This window comes from Lolium perenne, chromosome 6, assembly GCF_019359855.2.
Source record: "Lolium perenne isolate Kyuss_39 chromosome 6, Kyuss_2.0, whole genome shotgun sequence".
Taxonomy (NCBI): Eukaryota; Viridiplantae; Streptophyta; class Magnoliopsida; order Poales; family Poaceae; genus Lolium; species Lolium perenne.
Window position 1 is genome coordinate 46,140,464 of NC_067249.2, and position 18,604 is coordinate 46,159,067.

The window sequence follows — 18,604 nt, forward strand, 5'->3', positions numbered from 1 at the left end:
AGACGTGTGAGAACAACATCCTGAGGAATAACCTCCGGAAGACGCTTAGTCCAGAAGCTCGCTTCCGACCACTTCAAGAGGAACTAGCTGGATGGTTGGCGAGGGAAGTCATCGATCCTAGAGGAGAACACTATTACGATGACGTAGAACTTTATATGCACCAGAATTTGTAACTAACTTGTTCAAAATTGTATATGGTCATCCGATATTGAATATATATTGTATATGGTCATCCGATATTGAATATATATTGTATATTCCTCTTGAATTCTTTTTGGTTCTAATTTCAAATTTGTTTGAAATTGTACATTCATATGCATGTATGTATACAGTACCGTAGAATATGTGAAACTCCTTCAAAATTAAAACCCAAAAGAAATAAAACAATACAAATTAAAAAGAAACCAGATTTAGGGGGAGGGGGGCTAAAACCCTAAACCCTGCGGAGGCCTTTAGTCGCGGTTGGCCAGAAGAACCGCGACTAAAGGTCCTCCGCCCTGGCGCTCGCCTGCGGCCCACGTGGACGGGCCTTTAGTCGCGGTTCGTAAGGAACCGCGACTAAAGGGGGGGGCCTTTAGTCGCGCTGCTTTGGTCGCGGTTGTGCCACCGCGACTAATGGCAGTTGCCAACCGCGACCAAAGCCCTTTTTTCCACCAGTGTACGGTGGCTCGGGACGCCAGACATAAGTGGATGTGTGGCGTCCGTGGGAGCGGTGCAACACAGCACTACCACGTGGGCTGGTCGATGACGCGCTCGGCACGTATGATAGGATGTATGGTGCTGCTCCTACGAGCGCCACAAAAAAGGTTAGAGAAACTGCAGGATCATTCGTGCGATCCCGAAAAAGATTATTTTTGTGTAAATTGCCACAGCAGCAAATCATGAAAAGGGCGGCATCGCACTCTTCCACAGCGTAGGACGTGGCCGTGAAGGGGTTCGGCTTCTGCATAAACCGATGCTGCATGCCAGAGTGCAGATCTATTATTATATCTATTAAAACAACAAATAACCAGTGGTGGAGATTAGACATTATATAACAAATGGATCAGATTACGCACGGAAAGTAAAAGGAGAGACCGTTCAAGAAAGAAAAATAGGAGACACACATACCAAAGTTTAGATATACGAAATTGATAAGCCCTAAGAATATTACCTACCATAAAAAAACTTTAAAAAAAAAACTTTCACGGCTCCATTTATATCAGGATAACAACTCTCTCTCTCTCTTTCGCGGTTGCACAAAATGATTTTTCTTCCTTTGTCCAGATCGCGGTTGCACAAAAGTAGATCTTGATAGCTGATTGTTCTCTCTTGACACGATTTTTTTTTATTTTGTAGATCTCCATAGCAGATTGCTTTCTCTCTTGACACGATTTGGGTGTTCTTATTTTGTCCAGACCGATTAAACTCTTCGCAGCGTTTTCAGGTAGTGCATGTTGTAGATCTAGACGGCTGATTGTCTCGGCTGTACTGATTTGTGTTCTTTTGTCCAGATGATCAACCCATAGCAGCAGTTGTAGCCAACGTGTTTGCAGGTTGTGTGCACGTCGTAGATCTCGACGGCTGACTGCTCTCTCTCTTCCCTCCTAACAACAGAAGAATTACATGTCGAAGGCTACAATCGCGACCGAGTTGGTTGATCTGGATATAAAAGAACAACGGGGAGGAGTAAGCAAATCACTACAATTCAAGGTCGGTTCTAGACCCTCCCCGTCCGTGTTCCAAGACTGTTCTTTTGCATTCATATGTCAACAGGTGACCGTGTGTTGGTTTCATATGTACTACAGATACAATTTGCTACTCCCTCTTTCTCAATATTTTTATCTAAAATATATTAGAATTTAGATGTATCTAGATGTAGATAACTTTGGGCATTGTTTGTCGTGGTGCCATTCAGATTAATTGGGTTGTGCACTGTTAAAGTCGTAGCGTGGAACGTGCTTTTACCTGCACGGTTACGTGTTGATTTATATGGCACAAAGTCGGTTGTTACAAGGAGAACAAGAGAGATACGGGAGAGAGAGAGAAACCGGTAGGGTGGAGGACTCCTCCATACCTACAATCTAAACCATATAATATATGTTTAACACTCCCCCTTAATCTAAACCTTTAGAAAGGTTGAGATTACGCTTAAACTCCTCTAACTTCTTGATTGGAAGAGCCTTTGTAAAACCATCTGCAACCTGATCTTTACTTGAGATAAATCTGATATTTAGCAAGTTCCTTGCAACTCGTTCTCTCACAAAATGAAAATCGATCTCAATATGCTTAGTACGAGCATGAAACACTGGATTTGCAGACAAATAGGTAGCACCCAAATTGTCACACCAAAGGCATGGTTTTTCTTTCAATTTTACTCCAAGTTCTCTAAGAAGAGCTTCAACCCATATCATCTCGGCTGTGGCATTTGCTAAAGATTTATATTCAGCTTCAGTACTCGACCTGGATACCGTAGCTTGTTTTCTAGCACTCCAAGATACCAAATTTGGTCCAATAAATATAGCAAAACCTCCTGTAGACCTTCTATCATCAATAGAACCTGCCCAGTCTGCATCTGAAAAGGCACTAAGAAAGGTGGAGGAGGACTTGACAAAGGTAATCCCAGTATTCACAGTGTCTTTCACATATCTGAGAATACGTTTCACAGCTGTCCAATGTTCTGTAGTAGGGCATGAAGAACTGACACACCTTATTAACTGAGTATGCCAAATCTGGTCGTGTCAGAGTTAAATACTGCAAGCCTCCAACAATACTTCTATACTGAGTGCTATCATCAGATCCCAGAGGTGTACCATCTGTAAGAGATAACTGTTCAGTAGAGGACAGAGGTGTTGGAGCTGACTTACAACCTTGCATGCCGACCTTATGAAGCAAATCATTAGCATATTTTTCCTGTGTCAACAATAGGTCATTACGCATCCTTGTTACCTCAATGCCAAGAAAGTAGTGCAAATCTCCAAAATCCTTGATAGCAAAGTTCTTATTAAGATCTTGAAGCAAAGCAGAAATAGCATGATCAAAGGAGTTTGTTACTATGATATCATCAACATATATCAGGACAAATATAGTAATACTTGCTCTGTTGAAGAGAAACAACGAGGTGTCAGCCTTCGAAGGTATGAAACCAAGGTCACATAGCTTTGAGCTGAGCCTAGAATACCGGGCTCTAGGAGCTTGCTTCAGTCCATATAAAGCTTTATCAAGTTTGCAAATATAATTAGGAACATTAGGATCTTCAAAACCTGGAGGTTGTCTCATATATACTTCCTCTTCCAGAACACCATGAAGGAACGCGTTCTTGACATCTAGCTGCCCTAGACTCCAACCTCTAAAAACAGAAAGAGCCAGAACAGTTCTGATAGTAGCAATTTTAACCACTGGACTGAATGTATCTTCATAATCAATACCATATCTTTGTTTAAAACCTTTCGGAACCAACCGTGCTTTATACCTATCAATTGTACCATCTGCCTTCTTCTTTATGCGATACACCCATTTGCAGTCAATTAGATTCTTGTTTCTACTTGGAAGAACAAGATGCCAGGTTTTATTGTCCATCAATGCCTTGTACCCTTCATTCATATCATTGCACCAATTTTCATCACCTAAAGCTTCTGTCAGTGTACACTGTTCACCTGTGGAAGTAAACATGCCATAGCAAATTGTACCATCAGTATATTTCTTTGGATTTTTTATACCTCGTTGGAGCCGGGTGCGAATAGGTGATAGCGGTGTAGGCTGCACTGGTGGTGCAGATTGCACTGGCGAGGATGGCAGTGAATTATCAGAAGACACGCCTGGACTGCCCACAGAATCATGTGCAGCGCTAGAAGATGTAGAAGATCCTCCCTGGCCAGCGGACTGCGCACCAGAATCCGCAGGGGAACCATGCATGTGAGGCCCCATCGAGCTACTCGGCTGCTGACGCGTGGCCGCATCAGGGGCGTGGTCGTCTGGCGCGGAGCGGGCAGCGCGCGTGGGCGAGGCGTGGTCGTCTGGCGCGAAGCAGGCAGTGCGCGTGGACGCGGCGTGCGGGGCGGGCGACCCAAAGCGCTGCAGACTGGCGTCAGGAGGAGCAGGACTGGGATCCACCTCGGGATCAGACAAGATCTCCTCGGAGTCATCTGCCTCGGGATCTGACAGAGCAGAAGAATGTTCCTCCTCGTTCTCTGAACGAGTTTCGTCATCTTCTGCCACATGTGATGATAATAGGTTTTCTGAAGTTTCTGGACGATTTTGAACTCCGTTTTCAGCACAGTTTTTTCTGCTGCTTCTCCATCCTGCAACACATTAGTACAAGACACAATAGGCACAATAGGGTCATCAAAATTAGCATCATCCTCTTGGGAAGGGATTGTGGTGGATGGAAGAAGCAAGATATCCTGTTTGAGATGAGCACCAGCATTGGGATGTAGTGCAGCAAAAGGGAAGACATTCCCATTAAAGACAACATCTCGAGAAATATAGACACGTCCAGTGGATATATCAAGACATTTGACACCCTTGTGAAGAGGACTATAGCCAAGAAAAACACATTGTTTTGAACGAAAAGCGAGTTTGCGTTTATTGTAGGGACGAAGATTAAGCCAACAAGCACAACCAAAAGTGCGAAGAGCATCATAATTAGGTGTGACATGAAGAAGACGCTCAGTTGGAGATTCAAAATCAAGGAATTTGCTAGGAAGAATATTGATAAGAAAAGTGGTTGTAAGAAAAGCTTCATCCCAGAACTTAAGAGGCATAAAGGCATTAGCAAGTAAGGCAAGACCAACCTCAACAATATTACGGTGTTTTCTTTCAGCTGAACCATTTTGCTGATGAGCATGAGGACAAGAAACATGATGTGTAATGCCAACCTTCTGAAAGAAACCATTTAATTTTTCATATTCACCACCCCAATCAGTTTGCATAGTAACAATTTTCCTATCAAACTTGCGTTCAACATATTGTTGGTAATTGAGAAAGGCTTGATAAACATCACAACGCTTTTTGAGCAAATATATCCATGTAAATTTACAAAAATTATCGATGAAGCTTACATAATAGGCATGTTTTCCCACAGAAAGAGGAGCGGGGTGATACGTCTCCGACGTATCGATAATTTCTTATGTTCCATGCCACATTATTGATGATATCTACATGTTTTATGCATACTTTATGTCATATTTATGCATTTTCCGGAACTAACCTATTAACGAGATGCCGAAGGGCCAGTTGCTGTTTTCTGCTGTTTTTTGTTTCAGAAATCTTAGTAAGGAAATATTCTCGGAATCGGACGAAATCAACGCCCAGCATCTTAGAAATACACGAAGCTTCCAGAACACCTGGGAAGGACCAGAGGTGGGCCACAGGGGCCCCAGGAGGGTGGCTGGCGCGGCCCAAGCCCTGGCCGCGCCGCCATACCCCCTCACCGCCTCATCACCCCTCCGACTCCGCCTCTTCGCCTATATAAAGGTCCTCGACCTAAAACCTCGATACGGAAAGCCACGGTACGAGAAACCATCCAGAGCCGCCGCCATCGTGAAGCCAAGATCTGGGGGACAGGAGTCTCTGTTCCGGCACGCCGCCGGGACGGGGAAGTGCCCCCGGAAGGCTTCTCCATCGACACCACTGCCATCTTCATCACCGCTGCTGTCTCCCATGAGGAGGGAGTAGTTCTCCATCGAGGCTCGGGGCTGTACCGGTAGCTATGTGGTTAATCTCTCTCCTATGTACTTCAATACAATGATCTCATGAGCTGCTTTACATGATTGAGATTAATATGAGTTTTGTATCATAATTCATCTATGTGCTACTCTAGTGATGTTATTAAAGTATTCTATTCCTCCTGTATGGTGTAAAGTGGGCAGTGTGTGCATCATGTAGTACTTGGCGTAGTTTATGATCGTGATCTCTTGTAGATTGTGAAGTTAACTATTACTATGATGGTATTGATGTGATCTATTTGGTTATGTTGATCTATCTTGCACTCTAAGGTTATTTAAATATGAACATTGAATATTGTGGAGCTTGTTAACTCCGGCATTGAGGGTTCGTGTAATCCTACGCAATGGTGTTCATCATCCAACAAGAGGGTGTAGAGTCTAGCATCTATCTATTTATTTATGTGATCAATGTTGAGAGTGTCCACTAGTGAAAGTATAATCCCTAGGCCTTTGTAATAACCCAGAACATAGGAACAACGAAGGGTAGATTTAAAAATGGGATGTGCATTTCATTGCAAAACGGGGGAAATTTTCGCGCCTTATTGCAACTAAACCTAAGAGGGATCGAGGTTCTCTCTCATTTTGCACTTAGGGTTAGGCAATGTGAGTGAGGGAAATTTCGACATGATCTCTTTTGTATCTTGTTGATTTGGGGAATTGATTTCATTTGACAAGTGTTAATACATTTAACAATAAGCATTGAACAATATAAAAATGGAATTCATAATTTAAACACAACTTATGAAATCAAACAACTTTGAATTTCAAAGTGAATAATGAATACAATATTTATTCCAGAATATAAATATTACATAAAGCAATAGTTCATAAACAAAAACTTGGGCTTTATTGATATCACAACACAGATTACAAAGTCTTTACAATATTCTTGATACAAGAATTGATGAATAATAAATAGAAATAAAAATGAAGATTACAATATTGTTCCTAAACTAAAACCTAGACTAAATGACTTGGAGAATATCTTCTGGTCATGTCCATCTTCATAAACCTGCAAAATAACACACCAACACTAGCCAGAATGTTAGTGTTAGCCAAAGAATTCAGTTTGGACAGAACCAAGTGTCATGCACACTTGTGCTTGTCCAAAACCATGGACAGCACAAGATAAGGGCAGCAGCAGACCAAACCTGAGCACCATCAGGGGCTCAAGTTTCAGCATATGAGAGCACACAGCTCAAGTGTGCTGGGCAGCAACAGCAAGGCCATGCATCAGCTTAGTCACCAAAGCAAGCCAGGCTTGTGTGTCAATGCAAGGACAGAAGCAGGGTTCATATAAAAGGGACACAAACCCTAGAAATAATAACCAGTCGACCAGATAAGGATTCACCAGGTAAGGGTGAAGCAAGAACAAGCTCAGTTCATCCAGTTCTTGAGCAAGAACAGAACCAACACACACAACCACTCAACCACCAGAAATCATGGTGACCTGAGAAGATCATCCAAGACCTGGAGGTGAAGGGTTGTGACACAAACCCAAGTCTGCATCAACAAAACATTTCTTTCTAGGAGCTGGAACAAGGTATACCAGATACCTGGACAGATCCAATGGATCTGATCCATCATATGCATGAACTAAGCATGGGATGAGCAGATGCTCATATGGGTAGATCATCACTTGGTTTTCACCAAGGATTACTGCCAGTCAAAAGCCACTAAAATAAAAAGGCATCCAGATACAGATCTTGTGCACAGAAGCTAGAAATCATGCACAGATGCACACACTAGCAAGATCTCATGCACAGATAGCACCAGTAGATGGCCAAGATTAGCAGCTAAGACTACACAGTAAGTCCTAAGCATGCAACCATCAGAAACCCTAGATTTCTTCACAGGCAAGCATATTGGCATTCATAGTTGCTATGATTCCCAAATATGCAAGCAAAGATGAGTAGCCAACAAAATCCAACCAACCATGTGAGCAGCCAGTCAGTAGCAAGGCTTCTGAGGTCACAACACACTTAGCACCAATTAAGAGAAAGCCAAATATATCACATCACTATCCAGAAATGGATTCAGACTCTATTTGCTTGTAAAAGAATCATGAACAGCACATTCATATACAAGCAAGTAATTTAATCATCACTGCATAAGCAGTTCATCATAATTTAATTAATACAAGCATGAATTTATCACAGATCTATGCTTAGCACTGACAGTAGCATACTATTAAGCAACACAGTTAATCTATAGCCACTAGTGCAAGTCTAGATAGCTAAGATGAGCAACAGCACAAGTAAGCAACAGCACAGTGATGCTTGAGCATCAGCATCACAAGATAATTGAATCATTTAGCCACAGTATTAGCCAGTAAGCTATCACTGACAATCAATTGATCAAATGGGTCAATTATAGCAAGCCAAGCTACCCAGAGAAGTTAGCCAACAAGCAAGGAATGATCCAATGGATCATTGGCTTGCAGGGTAAGCACTGAAGTATATCACAGGCACCACTGGCACACACACAAGTGTCACAGATGCATCACAAGTACACCTAGACAAGCAAGCATGATTTACCAGTAAGCACAAGCAAGCCATAATCAAGCATAGCATGGTATAGATAGCTGTTGAGCAAGCACAGTAGAGCATGGCAAGTACAGAGCAGGCTAGGAGCAGCAGAGAAGCAATCACAGCATGAATAGCAAGCAAAGCAGCATGTGCCAGTACCAGTAACTGGTAATTGGGCCATGAGCTTGCAGTAGACATAAGCACAGGAAGATTGCGCAGCAATAGCATGGCTCTGCGTGATCACAGGACCACCAGAGAGCAACATAGCATGAGGAGGAAGAAGAACAGTAACAAGGGGAGGCGCACAGAAGAGAAGGTGGAGATGCAACACTTACTTGCGCCTGGAAGTAGAGGCTAGGGCATGGCGAGGCAGTGCTCGTGCGGCCCTAACAGCTGCAAGTCCAGGGTAGGCGCCGACGTTACGCCGGCGAACCCAGACACGAACCAGCACCACCGTAGCAAGCACCTGAGGCGACGGCACGAGTACTGCAAGCAGCACCCGCGCCAGGTCAACCCCAGGCGCGTACCCATCGTCGGCGAGGACGAGATCTCGCCGGAGTTCGTCGAGGCGATTCTCCACGAGATCCAGATCGGAGGCGATTCGCCAGGAGAGGAAGAGAAGGGGAAAACTGCGTGGATAGATCGATAGATCTTCACGCGGCGGTTCAGGTTTGGTAGGTAGCTACGACGGAGGAGCACGGCGATGGCCGGAGCGAGGCGGCGGCCATGGCGGCGACGCCATCGCCAGAGCGTCGCGAGAGAGATTAGGGTTAGGAATGAAACGTGAGAGAGGGCCGAGTGAGTGAGAGCGGTGGGCCGTTCGGCTCCACCGAGCCACTATGGGGCACGCCTTAGTGGGCTGTCCCATGGGCCCAATATGGGTCCAGGGGGGTATTTTGGTCTTTTTACATTTAATAAAAGGCCAGAACTTTACCAAATTTTAATAAATCAAATGCAACCCTAAAAATTCATTAAAAATAGGATTAATGAATGAAAAATAAATCTTAACAAGAATAAAATATGAAATGGAATATAAGAAACAAATTCAAAATTATGAATTTTAAGAATTTAAATAATAACTTGGAATTTAAAAATTATTATTTCCTTATAATTAAAATTCAAGGAAAAATCTCAAATAAGTTCAAATACTTATTTTCAAACATTTCAAAATGAAATTCTACTATTCCAAGTCATTTCTTTTGAAAAAGGGTATTTTTTCCCAGAAAAATACTATACTCCTTTTTATTCCAAAAACTATAGAGGTCACTCTATAATTTCAAATTATTTTTGGAATGACTAAGGTAAAAAGTAAAATAATTTTATTTTGAATTGTTGTACTTTGTGTGAATTACAATGATTAATACTTTTAAATCAATTATAAATTACCGTCAAAGACATAAATCTTAAATACAACCCTAAATTGTAATAACTCAACGGGGTAAAGGGATTCAACATAAAATAATCCATCCATGATTGCATTATTTAGATTTTATAACATTGTCCTTACCGGACAATGATGCTTCTTACAGAACCCGAGGTCCAGGTTCCATCAACTGCATTGAACTGCACTATCTCGCAGTCCACAGGCAAGTTCACCCTTGCTCATGTCAACTTGATTATTTTCAACTACTTTAATGCAAAGCTATATACTTATCATTCCTGCATCGCAAATAAAATGTTACTTTCCAACTATGAATATGACTATGTGGCTGGCAATGGAACCATGGTATGTGTTGATATGGTGGAGGTTCCATTGCAATGGGTTATATCACCCTAGGATTAATCACCAATGTCGTCCAGTGATTCTAGCGCCGTACAAACCGCGTTGACCATGAGATCTATAATGGCTCTGGGGAAGCCAGCCGTATCTTTTCCCTTCTGCACGCCAACGGATCGGAGAGCTGGTGGGGTGCTGGAGGCACTGCCGCAATAGGTTGGGAAATCCTTTTAAATCCCCATCCATTAGTGATGATAAGCTCTACGATCTATGAGGGATTGTCCGGAGTACACCATGAGTAAAGCCGTATTATCGGGGGAAGTCTACTGGAGGTGTACGGTTGGACAAAAGGGTGGGTTTGCAGTCGCGGAGAAGGCAGTGTGGGCTTGGATCTTTATACCTGGCCTCACACCAAAGGAAGTGTGAACGGGGGCAAGTCCCTGCGGATGGCAAAAAGGGTGAGATCTCTTGTGGGAAAAGTAACGCACCTCTGCAGAGTGTATCAAATTGTGGCTGTCACTCCTTGTTCCGGAAGGAGGCTGACGCGGCAGGAAAGGAACTCCGTGAAGTTCTAGTCAACCTGTGAAGACTGACGGGCATAGTTTTCATAATAAAAGCAACCTTTTGAAGAAATGATTTCAAAAACATGCATTGACCTGCGATTTCCTGATCAATGGTCGTAGCTAGTGCATCAAACACCTTTTTACTCTTTTAGAACTTGCTGAGTACCTCTGTACTCACTTTCTTTCGACACCCTTGCTAGACTGTGATCCGGAAGTGGAGGCCATCAACGATGGAGCACCAGAAGGAAGCTACGAGCTGGTCTACGAAGAACCTGATCTTACCGGCGGAGTGGAAGGCGTAGATTATGGAATAGTCTACGGACCAGATGACACGGAGGTGGAGGAGTAGTGATATACCTAGCATCATAGGGCCGAGCAGCGTAGAGCTTACCTAAATAAGCTGTTGAGCTCTTTCATCTTTAGTATAAGTTGTAATCGTACTTTAGTAGTATCTTAGGGTGTTCTCATAGGACCTGTGAGAATACCAACTTGTTAAGACAATGTTTGTAATAAAGTATGGAGTGTTATGACCTGCAATGTTTCTGTTGTACCACTCTGAGGGATATGGCAATTTGTGAAGAAGTCCCTTCACAAAGATCATATCAACGACTTGTATACTACAACATGCAGTGGTATGCTGGGTCACCGCAGCCTTGTTCCTAAATACTGCTATCACTGCTTGTTTACTGTTTTACTGTATCTGTACTGCCTGCAATATTACCACCATCAATCACACGCCAGTCCTGGACAGCAAAGCACTTTTCTGGCGCTGTTGCTACTGCTCATATATATTCATACCACCTGTATTTCACTATCTCTTCGCCGAACTAGTGCACCTATTAGGTGTGTTGGGGACACAAGAGACTTCTTGCTTTGTGGTTGCAGGGTTGCATGAGAGGGATATCTTTGACCTCTTCCTCCCTGAGATCGATAAACCTTGGGTGATCCACTTAAGGGAAACTTGCTGCTGTTCTACAAACCTCTGCTCTTGGAGGCCCAACACTGTCTACAAGAATAGAAGCTCCCGTAGACATCAAGTACTTTTTAAGGCGCCGTTGCGGGGAGGAAAGGTAAAAGGCACTCATACTCCAGTTCAGATGTAACAACTTTTAGCGCCATTGTGTTTGTGCTCGAAGCTATTTCCTTTAGATCCTGCAATTGCATCTTTTTGTTTCTTGTTTACACTAGTTAGGCATAATGGAAAACAACAAAAATATGAGAGATCTTTATGAACTTTATCTTGAATTAGGACATGATGTGTTTGAAGAGACAATTAAAACCCATGGAACTTTATATGCATGCTAATGGGAATGTTATTAATATGAATGCTTTGAACACTATTGTTGCTAATGCTATGGAAAATTCTAAGCTTGGGGAAGCTGGTTTTGATGAGCATGATCTTTTTAGTCCCCCAAGCATTGAGGAGAAAATTTACTTTGATGATACTTTGCCTCCTATTTATGATGATTATAATGATAGTAGTCTTTTGGTACCACCTGTTATGGAGGATAAATTTGATTATGATTACAATATGCCTCCTATATTTGATAGCTACTTTGTTGAATTTGCTCCCACTACAACTAATAAAATTGATTATGCTTATGTGGAGAGTAATAATTTTATGCATGAGACTCATGATAAGAATGCTTTATGTGATAGTTATATTGTTGAGTTTGCTCATGATACTACTGAAAGTTATTATGAGAGAGGAAAATATGGTTGTAGAAATTTTCATGTTACTAAAACACCTCTCTATATGCTAAATTTTTTGAAGCTACACTTGTTTTATCTTCCTATGCTTGTTACTTTGCTCTTCATGAACTTGTTTATTTACAAGATTCCTATGCATAGGAAGCATGTTAGACTTAAATGTGTTTTGAATTTGCTTCTTGATGCTCTCTTTTGCTTCAAATACTATTTCTTGCGAGTGCATCATTAAAACTGCTGAGCCCATCTTAATGGCTATAAAGAAAGAACTTCTTGGGAGATAACCCATGTGTTTATTTTGCTACAGTAATTTTATTTTATATTTGTGCCTTGGAAGTTGTTACTACTGTAGCAACCTCTCCTTATCTTGTTTTCTTGCATTGTTGTGCCAAGTAAAGTCTTTGATAGCAAGATTGATACTAGATTTGGATTACTGCACAGAAACAGATTTCTTTGCTGTCACGAATCTGGGCAAAATTCTCTGTAGGTAACTCAGAAAATTATGCCAATTTACGTGAGTGATCCTCAGATATGTACGCAACTTTCATTCAATTTGAGCATTTTAATTTGAGCAAGTCTGGTGCCTCAATAAAATTCGTCTTTACGGACTGTTCTGTTTTGACAGATTCTGCCTTTTATTTCGCATTGCTTCTTTTGCTATGTGAGATGGATTTCTTTGTTTCATTGACTTCCAGTAGCTTTGAGCAATGTCCAGAAGTGTTAAGAATGATTGTGTCACCTCTGAACATGTGAATTTTTGATTATGCACTAACCCTATAATGAGTTTGTTTCGAGTTTGGTGTGAAGGAAGTTTTCAAGGGTCAAGAGAGGAGGATGATACAATGTGATCAAGAAGAGTGAAAGCTCTAAGCTTGGGGATGCCTCGGTGGTTCATCCCTGCATATTTCAAGAAGACTCAAGCATTTAAGCTTGGGGATGCCCAAGGCATCCCCTTCTTCATCGACAAATTATCAGGTTCCTTCTCTTGAAACTATATTTTTATTCGGTCACATCTTATGTGCTTTACTTGGAGCGTCTGTATGTTTCTTGTTTTTGTTTTTGTTTTTGTTTGAATAAATACTTGTGTGGGAGAGAGACACGCTCCGCTGGTTCATAGGAACACATGTGTTCTTAGCCTTTAATTTTCATGGCGAAGGTTGAAACTGCTTCGTTAATTTGTTATATGGTTGGAATCGGGAAATGCTACATGTAGTAATTGGTAAAATGTTCTGGATAATGTGATACTTGGCAATTGTTGTGCTCATGTTTAAGCTCTTGCATCATATACTTTGCACCTATTAATGAAGAAATACATAGATCTTGCTAAAATTTGGTTTGCATAATTGGTCTCTCTAAAGTCTAGATAATTTCTAGTATTGAGTTTGAACAACAAGGAAGACGGTGTAGAGTCTTATAATGTTTACAATATGTCTTTTATGTGAGTTTTGCTGCACCGGTTCATCCTTGTGTTTGTTTCAAACAACCTTGCTAGCCTAAGCCTTGTACTGAGAGGGAATACTTCTCATGCATCCAAATCCTTGAAGCCAACCACTATGCCATTTGTGTCCACCATACCTACCTACTACATGGTATTTCTCCGCCATTCCAAAGTAAATTGCTTGAGTGCTACCTTTAAATTTCTATCCTCTACTTTTGCAATATATAGCTCATGGGACAAATAGCCTAAAAACTATTGAGGTATTGAATATGTACTTATGCACTTTATCTCTTATTAAGTTGCTTGTTGTGCGATAACCATGTTCCTGGGGACGCCATCAACTACTCTTTGTTGAATATCATGTGAGTTGCTATGCATGTCCGTCTTGTCTGAAGTAAGGGAGATTTACCACTTATTTAATGGTTAGAGCATGCATATTGTTAGAGAAGAACATTGGGCCGCTAACTAAAGCCATGATCCATGGTGGAAGTTTCAGTTTTGGACAAATATCCTCAATCTCATATGAGAAAATTAATTGTTACTACATGCTTATGCATAAAAGAGGAGTCCATTATCTGTTGTCTATGTTGTCCCGGTATGGATGTCTAAGTTGAGATTAATCAATAGCGAGAAATCCGATGCGAGCTTTCTCCTTAGACCTTTGTACAGGCGGCATAGAGGTACCCCTTTGTGACACTTGGTTAAAACATGTGCATTGCGATGATAATCCAGGTAATCCGAGCTAATTAGGACAAGGTGCGGGCACTATTAGTATACTATGCATGAGGCTTGCAACTTGTAGGATATAATTTACATGATGCATATGCTTTATTACTACCGTTGACAAAATTGTTTCTTGTTTTCAAAACCAAAGCTCTAGCACAAATATAGCAATCGATGCTTTCCTCTTTGAAGGACCATTCTTTTACTTTCATGTTGAGTCAGTTCACCTATTTCTCTCCATCTCAAGAAGCAAACACTTGTGTGAACTGTGCATTGATTCTTACATACTTGCATATTGCACTTGTTATATTACTTTACATTGACAATATCCATGAGATATACATGTTACAAGTTGAAAGCACCCGCTGAAACTTAATCTTCCTTTCTGTTGCTTCAATGCCTTTACTTTGAATTTATTGCTTTATGAGTTAACTCTTATGCAAGACTTATTGATGCTTGTCTTGAAAGTACTATTCATGAAAAGTCTTTGCTTTATGATTCAATTGTTTACTCATGTCATTACCATTGTTTTGATCGCTGCATTCATTACATATGCTTTACAATAGTATGATCAAGGTTATGATGGCATGTCACTCCAGAAATTATCTTTGTTATCGTTTACCTCGACGTATCGATAATTTCTTATGTTCCATGCCACATTATTGATGATATCTACATGTTTTATTCATACTTTATGTCATATTTATGCATTTTCCGGAACTAACCTATTGACGAGATGCCGAAGGGCCAGTTGCTGTTTTCTGCTGTTTTTGGTTTCAGAAATCCTAGTAAGGAAATATTCTCGGAATCGGACGAAATCAACGCCCAGCATCTTAGAAATACACGAAGCTTCCAGAACACCCGGGAAGGACCAGAGGTGGGCCACAGGGGCCCCAGGAGGGTGGCTGGCGTGGCCCAAGCCCTGGCCGCGCCGCCATACCCCCTCACCGCCTCGTCGCCCCTCCGACTCCGCCTCTTCGCCTATATAAAGGTCCTCGACCTAAAACCTCGATACGGAAAAGCCACGGTACGAGAAACCATCCAGAGCCGCCACCATCGCGAAGCCAAGATCTGGGGGACATGAGTCTCTGTTCCGGCACGCCGCCGGGACGGGGAAGTGCCCCCGGAAGGCTTCTCCATCGACACCACCGCCATCTTCATCACCGCTCTATCTCCCATGAGGAGGGAGTAGTTTTCCATCGAGGCTCGGGGCTGTACCGGTAGCTATGTGGTTAATCTCTCTCCTATGTACTTCAATACAATGATCTCATGAGCTGCTTTACATGATTGAGATTCATATGAGTTTTGTATCACAATTCATCTATGTGCTACTCTAGTGATGTTATTAAAGTATTCTATTCCTCCTGCATGGTGTAAAGTGGGCAGTGTGTGCATCATGTAGTACTTGGCGTAGTTTATGATCGTGATCTCTTGTAGATTGTGAAGTTAACTATTACTATGATGGTATTGATGTGATCTATTTGGTTATGTTGATCTATCTTGCACTCTAAGGTTATTTAAATATGAACATTGAATATTGTGGAGCTTGTTAACTCCGGCATTGAGGGTTCGTGTAATCCTACGCAATGGTGTTCATCATCCAACAAGAGGGTGTAGAGTCTAGCATCTATCTATTTATTTATGTGATCAATGTTGAGAGTGTCCACTAGTGAAAGTATAATCCCTAGGCCTTGTTCCTAAATACTGCTATCGCTGCTTGTTTACTGTTTTACTGTATCTGTACTGCCTGCAATATTACCACCATCAATCACACGCCAGTCCTGGACAGCAAAGCACTTTTCTGGCGCTGTTGCTACTGCTCATATATATTCATACCACCTGTATTTCACTATCTCTTCGCCGAACTAGTGCACTTATTAGGTGTGTTGGGGACACAAGAGACTTCTTGCTTTGTGGTTGCAGGGTTGCATGAGAGGGATATCTTTGACCTCTTCCTCCCTGAGATCGATAAACCTTGGGTGATCCACTTAAGGGAAACTTGCTGCTGTTCTACAAACCTCTGCTCTTGGAGGCCCAACACTGTCTACAAGAATAGAAGCTCCCGTAGACATCACGGGGCCCCATACATCAGAGAACACTTGCTCTAAAGGAGCAGTAGAAACACTAGTGGATATGGGATATGGTAGCTGATGACTCTTGGCTAATTGACAAGAATCACAAATATATGGACTGCTTTCTGGGATGTAAGCTATTTTATTCTTCCTAAGAACTTGTTGAACTATAAAAGAAGATGGATGACCTAAACGACGATGCCATGTAGAGGATGACGGCTTTATTGCAGTGTAGGCGAGCTTGGAGGTCTCATGGAACATGGGCAGCAAAGGATAGAGACCATCATAGCAGGGACCCCTAAACAGAGTTCTTCGTGTCTTTATGTCCTTGATCAAGAAAAAGAAAGGGTGAAACTCAATAAAAACATGGTTATCAAGTGTGAATTTATGAACGGAGAGAAGATTTTTTGATGCACTGGGAACATGAAGAACATTTTTAAGATGAAAGGAACCAAGAGGATGTGTAAATTTTGAATGCCCAATATGACTAATGTGCATACCTGTACCTTCTGCCGTGCGCACACGGTCATGTCCTGTGTACTTCTCATGTGTACTAAGTTTGCTTAGCTCACTAGTGATGTGATCAGTAGCACCCGTATCCGAGTACCAGTTCGTGTCAATGCCATATGATGCATGATTTGCACTCTTGTCACCTTTGGAACCTCGATCATCAGAGTCATCATCATCACCATAGCGCCACAAGCAGTCCTTTGCAGGATGTCCATAGATGTTACAGATTTGACACGTTGTGTCCACAAACGGCGTTGGGGCACGGTCAGTACGACGACGTCCCTTGCCACTGTCCTGGCGACGATCATCAGTCCATCGACGAGGGCGATCATCACGGTCACCTCCTGCACGAGTGTCATCCTGGCGGTCACGGCGGAAGTTGCCACCGCCACCTCCTCTATACTCATGGCGTCCACGATCGCGACGGTCAGGACTCCGAGCACGTCGACGATAGTCACGATCACGATCATTCTCCTGTCCTCGGCGAATAATGTTGGCACAGGAGGTGAAACCTTCATGAGTTCCATGGCCGGAGCCGTTGCGCATATCATAAGAGCTGAGTTGGCCAAAGAATTCATCGAGTGTTGTGTCAGCCTTGCCATTGATGTTCGTGATGAGAGAATTGTAGTGATCCTTGTCAAGTCCGCGAAGAAGATATCCAACCAGCTCGTCGTCGTCAAGAGGCTTGCCAACAGCTGCCAGTTCAGAGGCAAATCCCTTCATCTTGGTGAAGTAATCATCGGCACTCAGGGATAGCTTCTTGGTGTCATTGAGTTGGCTCTGAAGATGCTGAGTTTTGGAGCGGGCTGCAGTCTTGAACATGCCATCAATCATTGACCAGGCTTCAGCGGAGGACTCTGCACTCAGGACATGGGACAAAATATTCGGGGACAACGAGTTTAGAAGAAAACGCAGGACTTGTTGATCCCTTGCAATCCATGTATCATAGGCAGGATTTGGAACTTCAATCAACTTCTTGTTCTCATCTTCTTCCAGGGTCTCAGGCGGTGCTTTATCAGTGCCAAGGATGAGCCCCATGACACGAGCTCCGCGGAACGCGGGAAGAACCAGCGCCTTCCATGCAAGATGGTTGGTGCGGTTGAGGGTCTGTGTGGGGGGCACGCCAAGAGCAGCGGCCAGCGTCGATGAAGACGACGAAGAGCTCATGATGTTGTGTGAGCAGAGGCGACTGGGAAATCACAGCAGCGGCGGCAGTCGTGGTTGTAGATGGCGGCGGCTGTAAAGTAGACAGCGGCGGCGGTCTTGATCGTAGGCAGCGACGGTTGCAGAGAGCAACGGTGGCAGCGGTCGTCGAGTTGTAGAGACGGCGGCGATAATCGAATCGCAGCGGCTGTCGTAGGGTTCGTAGGGTTCGTCAGGTCGTGGAGGCGGCGGCGATGATTGGATCACGGCGGCTGTCGTCGGGTTTGTTGGGTCGTGAGGCGGCGGCGATTGAATCAAAGATATCAAAGACGACCAGCTGGTGCGCACCCGGCAAACGTCTGCCCAACCCATGGCCTGCGCTGCTCAGCCGGTCAATGCCGCCGAAGCAAACACAGGTGGAACGCCCAACGATTCGGTGATCCATCGTGCGATCGCAATTTGCATAAGCTGCGCTTGATTAATTTCGGATCACGGGCG

General features: G+C 42.9%; 1 protein-coding gene across 1 annotated transcript in view; it reads right to left on the minus strand.

Annotated features, from left to right (window-relative positions):
- LOC139832376 (uncharacterized) overlaps positions 1 to 18,130 on the minus strand; it is a 45,935-nt gene extending 27,805 nt beyond the window's left edge. The window contains exons 1-8 of the mRNA XM_071822117.1: positions 17,627 to 18,130; positions 17,251 to 17,475; positions 16,954 to 17,161; positions 3,699 to 4,280; positions 3,452 to 3,635; positions 2,929 to 3,079; positions 2,735 to 2,808; positions 2,481 to 2,628 (exon numbers count right to left, since the gene is read on the minus strand). Coding sequence (XP_071678218.1) covers positions 2,481 to 2,628; positions 2,735 to 2,808; positions 2,929 to 3,079; positions 3,452 to 3,635; positions 3,699 to 4,280; positions 16,954 to 17,161; positions 17,251 to 17,475; positions 17,627 to 18,130 — 2,076 coding nt within the window. The remainder of the gene's footprint in view (positions 1 to 2,480; positions 2,629 to 2,734; positions 2,809 to 2,928; positions 3,080 to 3,451; positions 3,636 to 3,698; positions 4,281 to 16,953; positions 17,162 to 17,250; positions 17,476 to 17,626) is intronic.
- Between the last annotated feature and the right edge of the window lie 474 nt (positions 18,131 to 18,604).